The 22,357-nt window shown below is 41.8% G+C and overlaps 1 protein-coding gene across 5 annotated transcripts in view; it reads left to right on the top strand.

Moving 5' to 3' along the window:
* The window catches only part of ppp3cca (protein phosphatase 3, catalytic subunit, gamma isozyme, a), an 87,461-nt gene extending 65,134 nt beyond the window's left edge, over nucleotides 1–22,327 (top strand). For 2 of the 5 annotated variants that reach the window (XM_054731206.2, XM_015971852.3), the window contains exons 7-15: nucleotides 406–483; nucleotides 566–660; nucleotides 749–874; nucleotides 4,686–4,763; nucleotides 5,040–5,124; nucleotides 7,108–7,205; nucleotides 14,189–14,215; nucleotides 17,408–17,571; nucleotides 17,652–22,327. In XM_054731206.2, the coding sequence (XP_054587181.2) occupies nucleotides 406–483; nucleotides 566–660; nucleotides 749–874; nucleotides 4,686–4,763; nucleotides 5,040–5,124; nucleotides 7,108–7,205; nucleotides 14,189–14,215; nucleotides 17,408–17,568 (748 nt within the window). In that variant the 3' untranslated portion in view covers nucleotides 17,569–17,571; nucleotides 17,652–22,327. Of the gene's footprint in view, nucleotides 1–405; nucleotides 484–565; nucleotides 661–748; nucleotides 875–4,685; nucleotides 4,764–5,039; nucleotides 5,125–7,107; nucleotides 7,206–14,188; nucleotides 14,216–17,407; nucleotides 17,579–17,651 lie in introns of all 5 variants that reach the window. The other 3 variants (XM_015971853.3, XM_015971855.3, XM_015971856.3) reach the window with 3 other exon arrangements.
* Nucleotides 22,328–22,357: the final 30 nt, after the last annotated feature.

Below are 22,357 nucleotides of genomic sequence, written 5' to 3'. Positions count from 1 at the left end.
AGTTTTTAAGAACATTTTAAACCAAATGAGTGAAATGTTGTTGTTTTTTTTAATCAGTAATGTGTCCCAGTTTACAGTAAAAAAACATCTCATTAATCTAAGGCTGTCATTATGATGCACCTAAACTTGTGCCTATCCATTCATTTTTAACATTGGTCTAGAATAATCCAGTCCAGGTTTGAAAAGTCTTGGTCAGTGGTCCTCAATAGGCGACCCGCGGGCTCCCTCTTTGTGGCCCCTGAACCCCGCGCGCACCCCACGCATGAATTTTTGTCCCAGTTTGCCCCTGAACAAATCCCACACTGGTTACCTTTATAATGAGACCAAAGGAATCAAATAGACCTGGTTACAGAAATATACTCAGTAACGTGTGGGTCTGTTATCTGTGCTTCACTGTGTTTGCAGTTATTCAGCCGTCTGTGACTTTTTGGTAAATAACAACTTGCTTTCAGTAATAAGAGCCCATGAAGCTCAGGATGCTGGGTAAGTGTTATAATGGTTGTTCATTTAAAGCATTTTACAGTTTCGGGACTAATAATCATGTTTAAATTTTGTTGCTGTGCAGGTATCGGATGTACAGAAAAAGCCAGACCACAGGGTTCCCTTCATTAATTACTATATTTTCAGCTCCCAATTACCTAGATGTCTACAACAATAAAGGTTATCAGCGTTTTTCCTGTTTTTATATAAATATCTAAGCATGAGATAAGATCCCACCCCTGAAATCCCCCGTTTTTGTCATTTCCAGCTGCTGTATTAAAATATGAGAACAACGTGATGAACATCCGACAGTTCAACTGCTCCCCCCACCCCTACTGGTTACCCAACTTCATGGATGTCTTCACGTGGTCTTTGCCTTTTGTTGGAGAAAAAGGTGCATTTAACCCTTAAATCTTCTAACGTTTTTGTCATTTGAGCACAAGAAATGCACTAAGGCAGGGGTGTCAAACATGCGGTCCATGGGCCGGATCAGGCCCGCATACAGTTTAAATCCAGCCGGCGAGATGATTGTGTAAACCTTATTTTCAGACTTTAAGTCTGAAAGCAAGCTTTCATTTTTCAATTCAACTGCTGGTGAAAGCTAAAAGATGTCGGGTATCAGGAGTCAAAGACATGCATGAAACTGACATAGCCATGTGATCTGTGAATCAGTTAATTTGAATTACTGAGGTATAGTCTGGGCTTTTTGTTTTGTATTTCACATTTTCAAATACACTTCAGGTGTTTTATTATTACTAGTGATGTTGTGCTTAAACTATTTTGGTTACACTGTCCTCAGACTCCAGCTTTGTTTTATGTTTATTGTATTAAAACAAAGAAAACAATCTCAAGCAGTTTTTAATTTATACATACTTTATTTTTACGGGCCTGGCCCACTTGGAACTAGATTTTCCTCAATATGGCCCCTGAGCAAAACTGAGTTTGACACCCCTGCACTAAGGTCATATAAGGGTTAAAGATGGGGAGGCAGAGTTTAACTGTTTAGAGCAGTAGCTTACACACACACACACACACACAGAATTTAGGTTCTATTTACACAAGTGATAGTTTTAACAACACTCGTGTTTTGCTACTTGAGGCTTGTTTCCACGATCAGAACTTCAGGCTAATTTTACCAAACGGGTGACCGGCTCCCCTGGAAGCCCTCACCTTGCACACCCAGCAGGGGCCCGATAAAACACCCTGGTTGTACTTATATTACAATATTTATGGACTCTCTTGGGTTTCTTTGATTGGAGAGGATGCAGACGTAGACAGTTGAGCTCCAGGCAGCTGCATCCTGTGCACGGTCACGGTAACATTCTCAAAGTGTCGCCACCCAAAAAAATATAATTAACACCCAATCGTTTATGTTGGCTAATATCCTCTGGCGCTTTCTGTATTTGAATTGCCTGATGCGCTTCACTGCTGCGAAGCGGAGTGCATCGTCTGTATTGTTCTCTGGTGACTTCATGTCATTGGTGCGGCCGGCGCGCACTCTGCTAGTTTTTGCGGTGAAGTGAAAATATAGAAGAAAACAAAACACGTGTTTGAAAAGGAAAACGTAGATTTTTCTCACTACAGCTGTTACCTTTTTAAAGCAATCATTCATAAGAAAGTAATATTTATACAGTTGTGGTCAGAAGTTTACATACACTTGTAAAAAATATAATATAATGGCTCTACTGAGTGTCCCGTTATTTCTAAAACTCTGATTTTTCTCTGATAGAGTGATTGGAACAGATACTTCTTTGTCACAAAAAACATTCATGAAGTTTGGTTCTTTAATGTCTTTATTATGGGTTAACAGAGAAAAGTGATCACATTTGCTGGGTCACAAATATACATACAGCAGTGCTAATATTTGGTTACATGTCCCTTAGCCATTTTCACTTCAATCAGGCGCTTTTGGTAGCCATCCACAAGCTTCTGGCAAGCTTCTGGTTGATTCTTTGACCACTCCTCTTGACAGAATTGGTGAAGTTCAGTTAAATTTGATGGCTTTCTGACATGGACTTGTTCCTTCAGCACTGTCCACATGTTTTCAATGGGGTTTAAGTCAGGACTTTGGGAAGGCCATTCTAAAACCCTTATTCTAGCCTGATTTAGCCATTCCTTTACCACTTTTGATGTGTGTTTGGGGTCATTGTCCTGTTGGAACACCCAACTGCGCCCAAGACCCAACCTTCGTGCTGATGATTTTAGGTTATGTTGAAGAATGTGAAGGTAATCCTCCTTCTTCATTATCCCATTTACTCTCTGTAAAGCACCAGTTCCATTGGCAGCAAAACAGCCCCACACATAATATTCCCACCACCATGCTTGACTGTAGGCATGGTGTTCTTGGGGTTAGAGGCCTCACCTTTTCTCCTCCAAACATATTGCTGGGCATTGTGGCCAAAAAGCTCGATTTTTGTTTCGTCTGACCACAGAACTTTCCTCCAGAAGGTCTTATCTTTGTCCATGTGATCAGCAGCAAACTTCAGTCGAGCCTTAAGGTGCTGCTTTTGGAGCAAGGGCTTCCTTCTTGCACGGCAGCCTCTCAGTCCATGGAGATGCAAAACACGTTTGACTGTGGACAATGACACCTGTGTTCCAGCAGCTTCTAATTCTTGGCAGATCTGCTTTTTGGTGATTCTTGGTTCACTCTTTACCCTCCTGACCAATTTTCTCTCAGCAGCAGGTGATAGCTTGCGTTTTCTTCCTGATCTTGGCAGTGATGAAACAGTGTCATGCACCTTATACTTACAAACAATTGTTTGCACTGTTGCTCTTGGGACCTGCAGCTGCTTTGAAATGGCCCCAAGTGACTTTCCTGACTTGTTCAAGTCAATAATTCGCTTTTTCAGATCCATGCTGAGCTCCTTTGACTTTTCCATTGTAGCGTTTGTGGGCGTTTGTATCCAATGAGCCCTATTTACCTGGCCTAAGAGAAGTCACCAGCTGTAGTCACTCATAACCACTCACAAGAAGTTAAGAGGCCATGCTATGAAGCTCAGTTCACTGACACGTTTCTAAGTCACCAAAATTGCTAGTTCATGTTGCTGTATGTATATTTGTGACCCAGCAAATGTGATCACTTTTCTCTGTTAACCCATAATAAAGACATTAAAGAACCAAACTTCATGAATGTTTTTTGTGACAAAGAAGTATCTGTTCCAATCACTCTATCAGAGAAAAATCAGAGTTTTAGAAATAACGGGACACTCAGTAGAGCCATTATATTATATTTTTTACAAGTGTATGTAAACTTCTGACCACAACTGTATATTCGATACAACACAGACAAATCTGTGTAATTCGTACCCTGATTGCCATTAATATAATAGTTTTGCCCAGTTAACTGCTTCATTTAATATATTTTGGACACAAGAGCGCCGCTATGAAAATATGTTTACTGGGCAACCGCAGAAGAAGAAATTAGCTCGTCACATGACCAAACAAGTGTGCTTAAACATGAAGCGATTACCAAACGGCGTGGGAGAGTTTATTCTTAGTTATTTCATTCTTGGAACACAATAAACCTGGCATCAAAGCGCTGAACCTGGCAGAACAGGGCGCAGCAAACTGAACCGAGACTGGCGACAGGTCAGTCGGCCATGACGCTCCTGCTTGTGTCTGACTCTTAATTGGTCTAGTAAAATAAAGAAATATCAGTGTAATTATTTAGTTCAATGTAAGGAAACTAAAGTGTTTTTAAAATCCGTGGCCTCCAGAAGGCGCTTATTGCACGCAATCGCAAGCAGCGCTGTGTATTTGATGCCAGACGCTCAGCTGTGTGGGGTGTTGGTTGGTTTCCGGTTAACCGGCTTGTAACCGTTAAGGGGCGTCAATAACCGATTAAAGAAATTTTGGGAAACGTGCATCCCTAGGCAGTAAAATATCTATCTCAATAGAGGGGAGATGATACAAAGTGCACGGATGCTCTTTGGCACTGAATCAGTGACATCACTCACTGCTGAAGCAGTTTTGAAAGGGCTGAATTTGCATTGAGACACAACAGCTGAGAGGACCAGGCCATCGTATATCCCGGTTACTTTTTCTCCTCCCAGAATTTCTCCAGAACTCCAATAATGGAGGCACGACTTTGGCGTTCAGAGTGCTCCATGTAAAAGTCTTCTACTGTTACACAAAGATATTAGTTTTCTAAGTGAGAGTTCTGCATGGGCTAACGAAGGCTTGAGCTGCTGTCCTCTCTCACACAGTGACGGAGATGCTGGTGAACGTACTGAACATCTGCTCAGACGACGAGCTCATGTCAGAAGTAGACGACTTGTATGAAGGTAAGGAGGCAGTAGACGAGGTAGTGGCTCAGAATCAGCTGATTTTCTTCAGAACTGATTCAGCACAGTGATTGTTTTGTGTTTCTAAGTCGTTAAAGTTCCAAAAAGCCCTTTCCTCACCAACTAATCAGGTCAGACGTTTTAACATGACTGAGTGAAGTCACATAATTCCAACTATCTGTACTACTGGCTAAAATGTAATGAAAATGAGCACTTTTGTATTTTTATATAAATCCAAACATTACGCTGTAACCGTCTGGTCCTCTCTGTTGCCAGGTGGTTCCTCAGCAATGCGCAAGGAGGTCATCCGAAACAAGATTCGTGCTGTGGGGAAGATGGCCCGCGTCTTCTCAGTTCTCAGGTGCATTCTGTTTCTCCTAAGCATAAACGTGTGCATTTAAATGTGAGTTACGATTAGTCAATCTGCCTTTTCCTCAGAATATGGATTTGTAGCGCACATCTGGAACAGAGTGGCTTAAAACTGACTTAAGTCAGCAGGCTGCAACAGCCATCTTGATTTGGTCCAAGACGCACTGGCAAAAGCCGTGTCAGCCATTGTTGACCTTTTGGTCGTGGGGGATGAAACTGGAGACATGTGGCTTGAAGCCTTCAGATTAAACACAACTTAAACTGGTTTGTTTCTTTCATAAGTCAGTGCAGGAGCAAAGCAACGGTTTTAGCGCAGGTGTTTCATTGTTTTTAAGGGTTTCTCAACATTTGGGTTCAAGAACCAGTTCAAATTAATTTCGTAGTGCAATTTATTCCTTGTCTCATTCATTGATTCCACCTTTAACTAAAAGCCCAAGAAAACAAGGCTCATATTATGAATTTTAGTCAGATCGAAAATGTCAAATGGAAAACCAGCCACAGGACCCAATTTACTTTAGTATTTTATTGGTCGTGTGTGTGTGTGTGTGTGTGTGTGTGTTGACACTACAGGTGTCGTGCCGATGGACTCAAGAAGGTGTATTTTTCTTTCCAGCAAACAGATCTTTATGGAGATGAGCAACACACGGAGCTAAGAGTGTCTGTAAACAAACACAGATCTGTTTACCAGAACCAGGTTTAACGGTCGTTCATATGAAGAGTTTATACAGACTGATCCTTTTCTCAGCTTTAAATGTATCAGTGTCACTTGCAAACAGAACGATTAAGTAACCACACTCCTCTTTTCAAAATTCACAAAGTAAAACATAATCACACGAGGAATCAACGGGCCGTCGACTGGGTCTTCTCTTTCTGCCCGATGCAGGGCGGACCGATTCTGTCCACATAAACCTGACCCATTTCAGATTTTTGATCTGAGACCAAACTTGAAAATACAAAAGAAGTACCTTTTTGTTTATTGCTTTGAGTTAAAACAGATAAAATATTTTTTATTAAAACAACTGAAAGACTGAGTGCTACTGGGATTCGTTTGGGCCTGTTAAATGAAGATCTATTAACAGTTTTGAGGTCAACAAAAAATTGAAAGAACATCACAAAATATGAAACAAAAATAAAAGAATCCAAACAAATTCTAACTCTGGTAATCAGTCCCTTGATAATCTTGCTTCAGCTGCTAAAACTGAAGTGAAAGTGCTCAGCTGACCCACATCCTAAAGCAGGACGCACATCAGCCGTTTGGTTGGAGGCTAAGGCCTAGGAAGATGTGCAGGTCTTCACTAGCCAAATATCAACAGACGGTTTACATCTACGTATCTGAGGGACAATAAAGGATATTTCTGTTCAATTCTATTCTAATCTGTTTAAATCTGTTTTAATCTATTCTGGCCTGGTCTATTCTGTTCGTTCTATTATATTCTGTTCTGTTTTAATCTATTCTGGCCTAGTCTGTTCTGTTCTATTCTATTCTGTTCGTTCTATTATATTCTGTTCTGTTTTAATCTATTCTGGCCTGGTCTATTCTGTTCTATTCTATTCTGTTCGTTCTATTATATTCTGTTCTGTTTTAATCTATTCTGGCCTAGTCTGTTTGGTTCTATTCCATTCCATTCTACTCTATTCTGTTCTGTTCTATTCCATTCTACTCTATTCTGTTCTGTTCTATTCTGTTCTGTTCTATTCTATTCTGTTCTGTTTTAATCTATTCTGGCCTATTCTGTTCTGTTCTATTCCATTCTACTCTATTCTGTTCTGTTCTATTCTATTCTGTTCTGTTTTAATCTATTCTGGCCTAGTCTGTTCTGTTCTATTCTATTCTACTCTATTCTGTTCTGTTCTGTTCTGTTCTATTCTATTCTGTTCTGTTTTAATCTATTCTGGCCTATTCTGTTCTGTTCTGTTCTTACCCGGTTGCTGAGTCGTAACGTGTTTGTGTGCCTGTGTTTGGCTTGCTGATTAGGGAGGAAAGTGAGAGTGTGCTAACACTGAAAGGCCTGACTCCAACTGGAACTCTTCCTGTGGGAGCTTTGTCAGGAGGAAAGCAGACCCTCCAGACTGGTAAGAGTTGCTCTTATATGCTAATGAGCTGCAGTTTAACTCCGCCCCCAGGGACGTTTCCTCGCTTCTGGTCACAGTTTACTGGAAGGAAAATAAATGAACCACCACTATGTGTTACCGTTTCTGTGGCTCTTTAGACGCTCCAAAATTGCTCTTCATAGCTTTGGCAAAAAAAAAGAAAATTAAAAAAATTTCATTAACTCATGTTTTAAATATGATTTTTAAAAATGTTTTAGTATCTTTTAGGCTTTTTCATTGACTAATTTCATTGAATATCCACAACAGAATGACATTCAAAGTACAAATAAAGTTATGGATCTATTTGTTTTTTTTTTTTTTACATAATTTTGGACAAAAATACATATTCCATTAGCAGAATTTTTCTTTTCTAATAATAGAATCAAAAGGGTGTTTTTTTATGATAACAAATGTCCACATTAGATATTTATGGAAAAGGAAAAAGAAAAACTATTCTTGTTTTTATTTTCAGGATTCTCACTTTTTCAGACCTAAATAAATAGAACTATTTTAGTGGACCGTGGATATTCCTCAGAAAGTAAAATTAGTCTTTTTTTTCTCTCCCAAAGGTCTTGTAACAGTTGTGGCTCTAAGCACGTTTTACTCTTGACTGAGGGGTAAAACTGCTCTTTGGACTGTAAAGGTTACGGATTGCTGTCTGGGTCTCACTTAAAAAAGGGAATTCCTAAAAAAGTAAAGGTCAAACAAAATAAAATGATCCCACATCTGTCACAGCTGGGATCAGTAAATCCCTTCTTTGGTCTTTTGAGGAGCAGAGCTAGTTTTCTTTACAATAAACAGTGGCTACACTTTCAGTCAAGCTCCTCTTTCCTTCATGTGGAAAAATATTTAGGGATTTTTGGGGTTGTGGCGGTCAAGCTGTCACCAAAAACAAGCAGCTAACCTTTTGATGTAAAGGCCAGCTCCTGGTGCTGCCTGCCAAAGGGCACGCTGGGAGCCACATCCAGGCACATCGAAGGCTCTCAGAAGCCTCAGAGGACCTGAAGGAGTATCCACTTGTTGTAACCTTTTGTAGAATGTCACTGTCCATCTTCACTAGAGTCTAGTTCAATATAGGTGGGAAGGTCTTTACTGTTATTTGGTTCTAGATTCAACATTTTCTTTTCCTCTTAACCCGATAGTTTATTTTCATTTACTTCTGAAAATCTAGAAACTTTTAGCTCACTGATGTGATTGTTTCCTTTTGCTGAAAGACAAAAACAAGCCTGACTTGAGTTCTAAACCAACTGCAACAAGGTGGTGAGATGAGAAAAAATCCTTTATGAATGAATATAAACTTCCATCATAAGAACAACGCGAGGAGGAATGTTATGAACATTGTAAGTACAATGTTAGGAACAATGTTAGAACATTAGGAGCCTCGTAGGAACATTGTGAGAACAATGTTAAAAACAACGTTGGGAAGAGCATTGGGAATATTGTAGGAACAATGTTAGGAACAGCATAGATGAGGAACAAAATAGATGAGCCGAAAAAAAGAAGCAGCTGCGTTGACCTCTTCTGCTAACGCTAGCCCGACACTAGAGGATTTCATCACACTGCTGGCTAAGCATAAAGAGGAACTCGCGGCAGAGTTTAAATTGTCTTTCGACTCCCTAACTCCGAAACTGGATTAGTAATAGATGACCACTCAGCCCGCATTGTTTCGCTGGAGGAAAACACAACTATATCTGACCAACGACTCACGGAGCTGGAGGATAAGTACTACACGATGCAGAAGGAGAATAATTTAATGAAGGAAAAACTGGCAGATCTCGAGGGACGCAGCAGGCAACATAATGTCCGAATTGTGGGCTTACCTTTGGCGGCCCTCATCCGACGGTGTTCTTCTCTGAGCTCCTGGTGGAGGTCTTCGGTGGGGGTACATTCTCATCGCCGCCGGAGATGCATCGCGCTCACCGCATCACGGCTCCCAAGCCTCCCCCAAGTGGGAGACCCCGTCCTGTCCTCCTCTGCCTCCACCGCTACCAAGTCAAAGACATGATCATCCGCGAAGCTCGTCGGAGGGGGGATCTTTTCTACAAGGGCCCTTTGATCCGTATATTTGAGGACTACAGTCCGGATGTAGTGAAGCAGCGAAGCGAATACCGAGCCCCCATGGCGGAGCTGTACCAACGCGGATATCGCCCAACGCTGCTTTTTCCATCCAGGCTGCAGGTTACCCTTCCTAATGGAGACAAGAAATGGCTTCCGTCTGCCTTAGTGGCGGAGAAATTCATCAAGGAACTTGGCTGACACCACCTAGCCATTCGAGGGTAATATAATTTTCACTCTTTGCCCCTCCATGTTTGGGTTTGCCGTTGTTTGACTGCGTTGGCTGTGCATGCCAACTTATATATGAACATTAAGCTTCCTACCAGGTTAAAAAGGACATGTACAGAACTGTGCCGATCGGTTTATTGTTAAATGACCCCTGTGCGGGAGCAGGAGAGCTATATTGAAAGGAAGAATTACAATACGCTGATTAGCTTAGTTTATCAGAGGGGATGTTGTCTTTTGCAACAACTATTATATTTACATTTTTTATTTTATTTTCTCTTCTCTTCTGTTTTCATGTGCTGCATTTGTGTACCTGTGGCTTTTGTGGAGCATTTAGCTTATTTGCTATTTGTACTTTTGTATGAGGGCTGTTTATTTCATGAACGGTCATGCTGAGTTCCAATGATTCATCCGCACACAGCTGCAGATTTCTTAGCTGGAATGTTAAAGGGTTAAATTCTCCTGTGAAACGGAGAAAGGTTGTCATTCACCTACATTTTTTAAATACCATGATTGCATTTATACAAGAAACTCACTTAAAACGGACAGATCACCTAAAACTGCGTTGTGGGTGGGTGGGGCAAACTTTCCACTCTTCATTTAATGGAAAGGCGCGAGGAGTAGCCATCTTAATCCACAAAAATATCCCTCTAGCAGTCACGGAGGTGGTGTCTGACCCCAATGGGCGTTATGTTATTGTTGTGGGTAAAATAGGAGGAAATAAAGTAGTTCTAGCCAATGTGTATGGACCAAATTGGGATAATGAGGACTTTTTTTAGAAACTTTTCTTCTCACTTCCCAATTTGAACAGTGGCCAGCTTATCATGGGTGGTGATTTTTACTGCTGTCTTAACCCAGCATTGGATCGCAGCTCAGTTAACCCAAGTCCTTTATCTAAATCAGCAAAAGCAATACAAATATTTATGCAGCAATTTGGAGTTCTGGATGTCTGGCGTCATCTGAATTCTGCCACGCAAAAAAAGTTCTTTCTTTTCTCATGTACATGGAACCTTTTCACGAATTGACGTCTTTCTGGTAGATAAAAAGTTCTCTCCTCAGTTAACCATTGTGATTATGCCGCTGTAGTGATATCGGAACACGCTCCGGTTATTTTGGACATATCATTTCCGGATACTCCAATAATGCGTTCCTCCTGGCGTTTCAATTCTTCACTACTTAATGATTCACACTTTGTTGAATATATTATATCTCTACCAATGTAACCCCAGATGTGATGGCCGCAACGATATGGGAAGCTTGTAAAGCCTTCTTAAGGGGGAAGATAATAGCTTACACTGCTTATAAAAATACGATAGTCTCCCGGAGGAGGCAGGCTCTTTACAACACTACATCATTGCTGCAAATTAAGTGCGAAGAGTCCCCATCGGCTGATCTGGTGAAAGAGCTTCTAATAAAGAACTCTGAATTCGATTCTATGGCCACTGATGAGGCTGTCCAGTTAATCACCAGGACCAAGCATGGTTATTACGAATTTGGGGATAAGCCAACTAAAGTCCTCTCCCACTGGATCCGCCAGTCCTCTACTGGGCAGTGTGTCTCGGAGATCTCTGGAATTGATGGGTTTTCCGCCGACGCCCAGAAAATTAATGATCGATTTAGGGACTTTTATTCGTCTCTTTATACATCTGAAAATTTGCCTGGTGACGCACATTTTGATGACTTTTTCAATGGGCTGATGATCCCGACAGTTGCCCCAGATATTGCGGTGCACCTAGATAAACCATTTACTGCAGGTGAAATTAAAACTGCAATTATGTCCATGCAAAGTAGAAGGTGTCCAGGGCCCGATGGTTTTCCGTCGGAATTTTATAAGGCTTTTTTTGACAAATTATCCCCCCTTTAAAGAGGCAGCTGAATCTTGAATCCTACCGCTATGACAGGCTGCAATTTCCTTAATTCCAAAAAAAAGGTAAGGACCCTCGCTTCTGCAGTAACTACCGTCCTATTTCTTCACTGTGTGCAGATGTTAAAATCTGGGCCAAAATGTTGGCGAGATGCTTGGAATTGGTAATACCTTCAATTATTAATCCAGAACAAACAGGTTTCGCCAGGACCAGACATCCATACCACAATTTGAGGCGCTTACTTAATATTCTGTATTCCTCTTCATCATCTGACACTTCGGAACTGGTCACATCTATGGATGCTGAAAAGGCTTTCGACCGGGTGGAGTGACCCTATTTATTTTATACCCTAAAACGTTTTGGGTTTGGTCCCACTCTTATCTCTTGGATTAAACCATTGTATACTTCACCAATGGCACAAGTTCGTACGAATAATTATTCCTAAAAGCCTTTATCCCTAGGTCGTGGGACTCGCCAGGGTTGCCCTCTCTCTCCATCTTTGTTTGTAATAGCAATAGAACCGTTGGCAGTAGCCCTTAGGGCGAGTGCCATGCAAGAGTGTCGTTGTATGCGGATGATCTATTGATCTTTATGTCGGACCCAGATAACTCCATTTCTCCAATTCTATCTTTGCTGAGGGACTTTGAACAGATATCCGGATATACGCTTAACTTTGATAAAAGTGAAATCCTTCCGATTAACTCAGCTGCGACAGCATACCCACTTTCTAGTCTGCCCTTTAAGGCTGTCTCGCAAAGTTTTAAATATTTGGGTATCCATGTAACCAAGGACTTCTCAAAACTTTTTAAAACTAACTTTGACCCTCTGTTGGTGCAGTTGGCTCAGGATTTGCAGTGCTGGTCTATGCTGCCTCTTTCTTTAGCAGGAAGGATTAGCTGTATTAAAATGAACTTCTTGCCAAGATGCCTGTATCTCTTTCAATGCATCCCGGTGTTCATTCCAAAGTTTTTTTCAGACTCTTGACAGTTCTATTTCACAGTTTTTATGGGACAAAAAACCTCCCAGAATGCACAAGAGCCTTCTACAAAAAAGTAAGAACCTGGGGGGCCTTGCCCTTCCAAATTTTCAGTACTATTATTGGGCTGTTAATATTCGCACAATGCTATTTTGGTGTCAGACCAACTCTACTGAGCCAATTTGGCTGCGACTGGAGGAGGCCACATCTGACTCTGCCTCTTTGCTCTCTCTCCTGTGTCTCCCTTCAAACGTTAGCCTGCATTTGTACACTAGCAATACTATAGTTAAAAACTGTCTTAAAATTTGGTCTCAAATGAGGTGTTATATTAAAACCCAGGGTATACCTTTGCACTCACCGTTTGACCAGAATCTACTTTTCCCCCCATCCCTGTTAGATAAAACTTTTGTGGTATGGAGGAGTCACGGGCTGATCCATGTGAAGGACTTTTTTGTGGGTGGCGTTTTGGCCTCATTTACACAGCTGTCGCTTAAATACCACTTGCCAAATTCACATTTTTTCTGGTATCTGCAGGCCAGGGACTTTATCAGAAAATATTTCATGGAGATTAAACCCTCCCAGAAAGGAGCAATATCCAAACTTTATAATTTTCTTCTCTCCATGTTTGTGGCACGATCTGATCATCTCCGTGTTGCTTGGTCCGAGGAATTTAACATGCAGATTAATAACAGCCAATAGGAATCACCCCTAAGGCGTATTCACTACTCCTCAATTTGTGCAAGGCACTGCATACTTCAGTGTAAGGTAGTACATAGGATTCACTGGTCCAGAAGCAGATTGGCTCAAATATTTCCAGGTACAGACTCTAACTGTGTAAAATGCAAACAGGGTCCAGCTAATCTCACCCACATGTTTTTAACTTGCACTGCCCTGTCAAAATTCTGGGACTCTACTTTTAATTCACTCTCACTTATTGTGTCTTGGAGGGTTCCACGATCCCCACTGACGACTTTATTTGGGGTGCTACCTGCTGGTCACTCCTTGCCACCTCACTTTGCTAATCTGGTTGCCTTCCTTACGCTATTAGCAAGGAGAGGTATCCTGATGAGTTGGAAAGACCCTCACCCACCGACCCACTCCCACTGGATTAAAAACGATGCCCTCTATTTTATGAAACTAGAGAAAAGAAGGTTCATCCTGAGAGGCTCTGAAACTGACTTTGCCAAAATTTGGAGGCCGTTCCAAAACCATGTGACCTCTGTGACACTCGACATGGACACTTAACCTTGGCCTTGTAGAGCTATCACCGGCATAGCCACACGTTGGATGCCTATTTGTTACCGCAGCGCATGAGTGTTTTATTTTTATTTATTTATTTTTTCTTTCTTTTCTTTTCTTTTAGTGTGTAGGTATGTGGATGTGATGTAACTGTGGGAAAAGTTATGAATAAATCATATACAAAAAAAAAGTTCTGAAAGGGCTGAATTTGAATGGAGACACAGCAGATGAGAGGACACACAGTGCTACTATTTCCCCCTCCCAGAGTTTCCCCTGAAGTTCCGAAACAGAAACACACCTATTCAGAATAACATCAGTTCAGGCGATGATGGCTCTTATCCTGGGTACTAGATCATCCAAACTCCTCTGAGCTCCACCACAGCTGGCCTCACCTCCTCCTGACCCTTTAATACCAACATTGCTTTAACTCTCCCTCAGCCATCTTAACCTTAAATACACCCCCTCCCCCGACCCTTCACGTTGCTGTGAGTTTAGTCTTCATGTGCGGTAGCTGATGCACTGCACTGTATTTCCTGTTGTTAACTTTGACTAGTTGATGAATTTCTGTTTTTTCTCCTTCTTCTTCCCCACTTTTACTAACAAAGCTACCATTGAAGCAGCTAAAGCTAAAGGTATGCATCTGCTGTGTGGCTCCAGTTTCTTCTTTGTGTGTCACATTTAGAAAAAAAACACTATTTTTACTACATTGTTTTGTGACTTTTGTGACGTTTTTATGATTAATTATCGTTTTACTATACATTTAATAGTCTTTTGCTCTTGCACCATCAGTATCTGTTAATCACATTAGGTATGACTGTTAAAATATACTGCTGGTAAAAAAATGGAACATGGTTAAGATTAATGGGTGCCAACCTGTTTCTTTCTACCCCGGAATGCACATTAGTTTTGTTTAGGGCTGCAACAACGAATCAATAAAATCGATAAAAATTAACGGCAAAATTTGTTTGCAACACCATCCTGTTTGTTTATTCAGTTTAAGATGTCTGCTTTGAGTCTGCTCTGCCAAACCGCTGCAGAAGTTTAGCAAGCCCCTGTAGCATGTAGTTCACAAACATGTCTTATCTTTTAACATAATTAAAATTGGACTATTGCTAACTTGTACATAATGGACATGTCACCATTGCATTTTTAGCAGTAGAAATAAAATTTTATTAGCATTTCTAGTAGCTTACTACTGAATATGTTAATAATATACATAAAATTTACTGATCATAGTTTAATTATTTAGGTGATAACTTGTTGTTTTGTACACGATTGAAATGTTATTCGTTTTGTTGTTAAAGTAAAGGAGAGAAAAAAATTTCCCTAGCAGTTTTAAAATTTCATCGTTTGATCCGATTAATCGAGTTAGTATTCCATCCGATTCATCGATGATCCAATTAATCATTTGTTGCAGCCTTCGTTTTGTTTGTAGGCACATGTAAAGTTATGTGTACGGAAGAGGATTAGGGCCACTGAAAAGAATAAAAGTAAAGATTGAGAATTCTGAGTTTTTCTCTCAGAATTCTGATTTTATTTCCTTCTTCAGAATTCTGACTTTAATCTCAGAATTTTGACTTTTTTTCTCAGAATTTTGACTTTAATCTTGGAATTCTGACTTTCATCCATCCATTCATTGTCTGAACCCGCTTTGTCCACGTAGGGTTGCGGGGGGCCTGCTGTCTATCTCCAGCGGTCAATGGGCAATCAGGTGGGGTACACCCTGGACAGAGAGCCAGTGAATTCTGACTCTTTTCTCTCAGAATTCTGACTTTAATGTTAAAATTTGGACTTTTTTCTCAGAAATTCTAACTTTATTTTCTCTTCAGAATTCTGACTTTTTTTTCTCAGATTTCTGGCTTTAATAATTCTGAGAAAACACATCATAGAAAAAAGTCTGAATTTGCTTTCTTTACTTTTTTCTTTTCAGTGGCCCAAATCCTCTTCTGTAAAGCTGAAAGATAGTTTTGTTAATGAGAAGTTCCCGGCTGTGGTCTCATTGGTCTTCATAGTCAACAATTGTCAAGCAGAGAGACAGGGCTAAGATAAGATCAGGGACATCCCTGCCAGGGATATTTCCATGAGCTAATCCTGTTACACCCCTTGGCTGCTGGCTGCTGCCGCTCTGTCCGCCTCTCCTGGTCATTGCTGGTGTTCAGCCACTCTGCAGGTTTGTAAACGACTGAATTGACTGGGAGTAAATCATTCTGTGTTTCCTCTTGACATAAAGGGGCGGAGAATCCAGCCAGCACACGTGTGTGTGTGTGTGTGTGTGTGTGTGTGTGTGTGTGTGTGTGTGTGTGTGTGTGTGTGTTGTTTATCCCTCTGAATGTCCCTTTTTAAAAGTAAACAATACAGAACAAGGACCTTTACATTAGGGAGTTAAGACAGGATCCTATCTGTGCCCCCATCTCCCCATGTATCATTTATTAGTCATCCAGTCCAAGTCTTTGTGTCACTAAATCGTCCTTTTCTTCCATAATGAAACTCATAAGTCCTGCAGTGAGTTCACCACTGCCCTGACTTTCTCCATCCTGTGAGGTCCATCCATGAGCTTGGAGTTGGGTTCTCCTGTGAACAACACTTTTAGAGATGGCCTCTTTGCTCAAAACCCGCAAGATACCAAATAAATATTTGTCCTTTTTGACCACCCTTCCAGTACCCATCCAAACAAAATAATGTTACTTTCTGAAGGTAGATAGCTGGGGAGTTCCCTCCATAATCAGATCAAATTTTTATCTAATTCTTCTATTGGTCTTCTATTGGCCTAAAGGTTGTTGAAGGATTTTTGTGGGAACTGGCTCTTCCTGGACCAAATCTAGCACCGCCCCCTCCAACCGCCGCCGTACGGGTAGTTATCATGGTTTGAGGCCACATCGCCCAACCCTATCAGAATGTTTTTACTGTAAGTTTGACCAAAACACCTTGTTTAAAAACTGATTGTTGTTTTCACAGCAAACCTTTACAGAGACGATGTTTTATAGTCAAGTTACTGGTGTGTTCATTTCCTGTTTACATCCAACCTCGTCTGGAGCGAGGGTCACACAGCTCAGTCTGATGAAGGCTTTGTGGAGGCTTGACATGGGGGTTCCTGTGTGTTGGGCCCTCCCTTTAAGAGGCATTTCTTTTCAGACCACCGTGTTAAGAAGGCACTAAGGGTAAAAGACGGGGATCGAAGAGGCAGACCATGTTAACAGATAACTGGTTGTGCAAGAGTCTTTATTTCTAATGAATCCACTCTTTGGATTTATTCTATTAAAGTTGACAGGTGAAATGTCTGAACAGTGTTTTGAAAGAAACCTCACACGTTTGCTTTTCGTTTGCACACGTTCTCTGGTTCCGTTGGCTGTTTGGGAACGTGACCGTAAGTCTCCCAGCGGTTTTTCTTGTTGCTTGTCCTGCTGGTGTTTGGACTCTAGAAGTCCTACAGGTGAAGCTAGAACAAAGAGAATTTGGAGTCCACTTATGTCAGCAGTCCAGCTCAGACTGCGAGACCAAGGCTCAGGAACCCTCTGCAGGCGTGGGGTTTTCCATGAGCTGTGAGCCATAAAGGCTGAAATGTCTGGCTTTGCCCGGAATGAGTCTGTCTCATAGATCAGTTTAACCTTTTAGGTTCAGTTACTGACATAAATTAGCTTTAGCACCAGATTCTCATGTTTGGAGTTTCACCTGTATATACCGTGCATGTGCTGTAGTAAATGATGCTCTGCTAAACAGTTTTGAGCTCGTCTTGATCTGAAGGTTCAGCTCAGTTTTGTGGAGAAAAAAATATCTCCTTAAAGTAGATTTTTAGCTTTTCTTTCTTTGTTTCCTCTTCCTTCCAGCCATTCAAGGCTTCTCTCCCACAAGGAAGATTCGGAACTTTGAGGAGGCCCGAGGCCTGGACCGGATAAACGAGAGGATGCCGCCGCGCAAAGATGGCAAGCAGCCAGACGGCACCACCATCAGCACCAACTCCCCCAACAACAACGGCACTGATGGATAAGCAGTTAAATGTAACCTGCACCCTTCTGACATGCTGTCTGTCTGTCTGCCTGCTGAAACTGTCTGTGTTCTGCTCCCCCACAGTGACTCAGACAGGAGGCCCCGGCGCTGGAAAAACAAACAGGATGTGCTGCTCCAGGAAAATCTGATCTTATTTATGAAAGTTTATTAGATTAACTGTTGAATAGTTACGAACACTTTGATTTGATGAAACGTGATCGTTGTACCGACACGACTGAAAAAAGAACTTTTATGAGATGTTTGTTTGTTATTCAAGAGTTTTAGTGACCTTAAGGTTGTTTTTTATTGTAGTTCTTTCTGGTTTTAAGAGAAACGACCAACTTCTGTAGCCTCGAGCCCAGAGGCGTGTGAGGCTCTACAGACCGTGGTACGTTTACTTGTCAGAGGAAAGCTTAGTGATGTGCTTGAAAAGCTGAAAACAATGAAATAAGGGAAGAATTTTTTTAGAATTAAAGGGATTATTAAATCATTTTATACTCAAAGCAGAACTCCTAAAAGATTAAAAGTCCTATTAATACATTTCCAGTGCATTCCTAAAAATGCTGAATGTTGTTTTTTTTACTTCCAGAGAAAAAGTTTCCTGGTAAATGATGGATTAATGCTTAGTGTGGTTTTTGTCCCTGTCTCCTGGTTTGGACTTCATCTGATGGCAGCTTGGAAGTTCTTGCTTCTAGGAACTAGAAGTGATGATGGTCCTTATCAAAAACGCTGAATAAAACCAGCCCAACAAGCCGGGAGTTCTCCCACATCCCCGGTGGATCCAGCAGCTGCAGATTAAGCTGACTTCTGGGTCGGAGGACTTGAAGGAGATGAGACAACCAACTTTTGCTAAAGAAACCAGATTTTTGCGATTGTCTTATGAAGCGGGGGACTAATCAGAACAGACTGGTGTTCATGGTTTGATAAGAAGCAACCGTGTTTTCTACAGAATCGTAGCAGTTTGGTGGTTTTTCCTGAAACACTAAAAAACTGGTTTGACGTTTTGAGGTTTTCTTTTGTCTCGGTGTTCCCGTCCACACAGTGTGCTGATTGTTTTTACTTCGTAGCCATGAATATTAAACAGGAGAATCGTTAGAAATGGCAGCACTCAGATGGTGCCAGACACAATGGACTGAGTCATTCCTCCTAGTGGGATGATGATGATGATGATGCTATAAAAGGTTCCACCTCCACACTTACAGCTGTCTGTCAGAGCATCTAATCACACATCACACCATCTCAGGCTCAGCTCACTCAGACATGTCCCACCGTGGTGGGGAGTACTGACACCTGCTGCTTTTAGAGGTCCTCCTTATACTCCCAGCCCTTTAACACCTGCTTTTGCTGCAGGATGTAAAACTGGTGCTCTGACACGCCTCGCTGTAACCCGCTAACTTCATGTCAGCGTAGGAAGAAAAATCAGCGTTAGGACGCGCTGTTCTCGTAAATGTATTCTTGTTTCATAAGATAAAAACATGTGCCATGCCATCTGAGCCGCACATGTTAAGATCTGTGTGTGTGTGTGATAGTGTGTTTGCACATGTGAGTGTGTGTGTTTGAGGATGTGTGATAGTGTGTGTGCACATGTGAGTGTGTGTGTTTGAGGATGTGTGATAGTGTGTGTGCACATGTGAGTGTGTGTGTTTGAGGATGTGTGATAGTGTGTGTGCACATGTGAGTGTGTGTGTTTGAGGATGTGTGATAGTGTGTGTGCACATGTGAGTGTGTGTGTTTGTGAGGATGTGTGATAGTGTGTGTGCACATGTGAGTGTGCTTGTGAGGTTGTGTGGTGAGTGTGTGTGTTTGTGAGGATGTGTGATAGTGTGTGTGCACATGTGAGTGTGTGTGTTTGTGAAGATGTGTGATAGTGTGTGTGCACATGTGAGTGTGTGTGTTTGTGAGGATGTGTGATAGTGTGTGTGCACATGTGAATGTGTGTGTTTGTGAAGATGTGTGATAGTGTGTGTGCACATGTGAGTGTGTGTTTGTGAGGATGTGTGATAGTGTGTGCGTGCACATGTGAGTGTGTGTGTTTGTGAGGATGTGTGATAGTGTGTGTGCACATGTGAGTGTGTGTGTTTGTGAGGATGTGTGATAGTGTGTGTGCACATGTGAGTGTGTGTGTTTGTGAGGATGTGTGATAGTGTGTGTGCACATGTGAGTGTGTGTGTGAGGAGGTTGTGTGGTGAGTGTGTGTGTTTGTGAGGATGTGTGATAGTGTGTGTGCACATGTGAATGTGTGTGTTTGTGAGGATGTGTGATAGTGTGTGTGCACATGTGAGTGTGTGTGTTTGTGAGGATGTGTGATAGTGTGTGTGCACATGTGAGTGTGTGTGTTTGTGAGGATGTGTGATAGTGTGTGTGCACATGTGAGTGTGTGTGTTTGTGAGGATGTGTGATAGTGTGTGTGCACATGTGAGTGTGTGTTTGTGAGGATGTGTGATAGTGTGTGTGCACATGTGAGTGTGTGTGTTTGTGAGGATGTGTGATAGTGTGTGTGCACATGTGAGTGTGTGTGTGAGGTTGTGTGATAGTGTGTGTTTGCACATGTGTGTGTGTGTGCACATGTGAGTGTGTGTGTTTGTGAGGATGTGTGATAGTGTGTGTGCACATGTGAGTGTGTGTGTGAGGATGTGTGATAGTGTGTGTTTGCACATGTGAGTGTGTGTTTGTGAGGATGTGTGATAGTGTGTGTGCACATGTGAGTGTGTGTGTTTGTGAGGATGTGTGATAGTGTGTGTGTGCACATGTGAGTGTGTGTTTGTGAGGATGTGTGATAGTGTGTGTGCACATGTGAGTGTGTGTGTGTGAGGTTGTGTGATAGTGTGTGTTTGCACATGTGAGTGTGTGTTTGAGGATGTGTGATAGTGTGTGTGCACATGTGAGTGTGTGTGTGTGAGGTTGTGTGATAGTGTGTGTTTGCACATGTGAGTGTGGGTGTTTGAGGATGTGTGATAGTGTGTGTGCACATGTGAGTGTGTGTGTGTGTGAGGTTGTGTGATAGTGTGTTTGCACATGTGAGTGTGTGTGTTTGAGGATGTGTGATAGTGTGTGTGCACATGTGAGTGTGTGTGTTTGTGAGGATGTGTGATAGTGCGTGTGCACACGTGAGTGTGTGTGTTTGTGAGGATGTGTGAGGATGTGTGATAGTGTGTGTGCACATGTGAGTGTGTGTGTGTGAGGTTGTGTGATAGTGTGTGTGCACATGTGAGTGTGTGTGTTTGTGAGGATGTGTGATAGTGTGTGTGCACATGTGAGTGTGTGTGTTTGTGAGGATGTGTGATAGTGTGTGTGTTTGTGAGGATGTGTGATAGTGTGTGTGCACATGTGAGTGTGTGTGTTTGTGAGGATGTGTGATAGTGTGTGTGCACATGTGAGTGTGTGTGTTTGTGAGGATGTGTGATAGTGTGTGTGTTTGTGAGGATGTGTGATAGTGTGTGTGCACATGTGAGTGTGTGTGTTTGTGAGGATGTGTGATAGTGTGTGTGCACATGTGAGTGTGTGTGTTTGTGAGGATGTGTGATAGTGTGTGTGTGCACATGTGAGTGTGTGTGTTTGTGAGGATGTGTGATAGTGCGTGTGCACATGTGAGTGTGTGTGTTTGTGAGGATGTGTGAGGATGTGTGATAGTGTGTGTGCACATGTGAGTGTGTGTGTGAGGTTGTGTGATAGTGTGTGTGCACATGTGAGTGTGTGTGTTTGTGAGGATGTGTGATAGTGTGTGTGCACATGTGAGTGTGTGTTTGTGAGGATGTGTGAGGATGTGTGATAGTGTGTGTGCACATGTGAGTGTGTGTGTGAGGTTGTGTGATAGTGTGTGTGCACATGTGAGTGTGTGTGTGTGAGGTTGTGTGATAGTGTGTGTGCACATCTGAGTGTGTGTTTGTGAGGATGTGTGATGGTGTGTGCACATGTGAGTGTGTGCGAGTCCCTGTGTGCACGTGAGTAGGCCTGAGACGATAACAAATTTAGCTGGACGATATATTGTCCAACAACTTATTGACAATATTTGATATTGTTGTGGCCATCGAGACCAAAATGGTCACATATGTAATTTTAATATATCATAATGATGCAAGGACACCTTTAAAACCTTTATTTTACTTAAGTTACGCATTTGTAATGAAACGTCTGAGCTCCGTTTGTTTCCTTTGAGGTCGCATAGATCTACGTTATTGATTGTAGAGAATTTCTGAAAATGCCGATCTCTAGCCTCCTTCAGGTTATCCTGTAAGTTCCCCTGTATCCTTGTTCCTTTCATCCATCCTTTCGACTCTTCTGCTTCACGTGCAGCTGCAGTGAGTCATACACCAAAAATGGTGCTAAGGGGGTGTGGTTAATATGCAGGTCATGTATCTGACACAGACCGCCAAATCGAGGCGGGAAAAATTATTCAGTTCATTTTTATCTATCGTACGATTAATTGATTTATTGATTATCGTCCCAGCCCTACACGTGAGTGAGTGTGTGTTTGTGAGGATGTGTGTTAGTGTGTGAATCCAGCCAGGAGGGTCAGTCAGCATCAATAATACCCTTCAGTCACTTTAAGGTTTCCATGGTGATGTTTTAGTGAAATAAGGTGTTTGGGCGAGCCGTACAGTGAACCTGTCGGGTCTTAAAATGTTCATCTTATCAAATCTGAAACCCTAAAGGTGAAAAGCTGCCGTGGAACCTCCACTTGTATCGCTCTGAGGGAAAGACTATGGTCATTTATTCAGCTTGTACCATGTTGACTCATTAAAGTTGTTTCTGAAACCGTCTCTTCTTTCATGTAGAGCATCATCTGTGAC

The sequence above is a fragment of the Nothobranchius furzeri genome, chromosome 17, assembly GCF_043380555.1.
Source record: "Nothobranchius furzeri strain GRZ-AD chromosome 17, NfurGRZ-RIMD1, whole genome shotgun sequence".
NCBI lineage: Eukaryota > Metazoa > Chordata > Actinopteri > Cyprinodontiformes > Nothobranchiidae > Nothobranchius > Nothobranchius furzeri.
The sequence above is the reverse complement of the archived record's forward strand: the minus strand, read 5'-3'. Positions and strand labels throughout refer to the sequence as shown.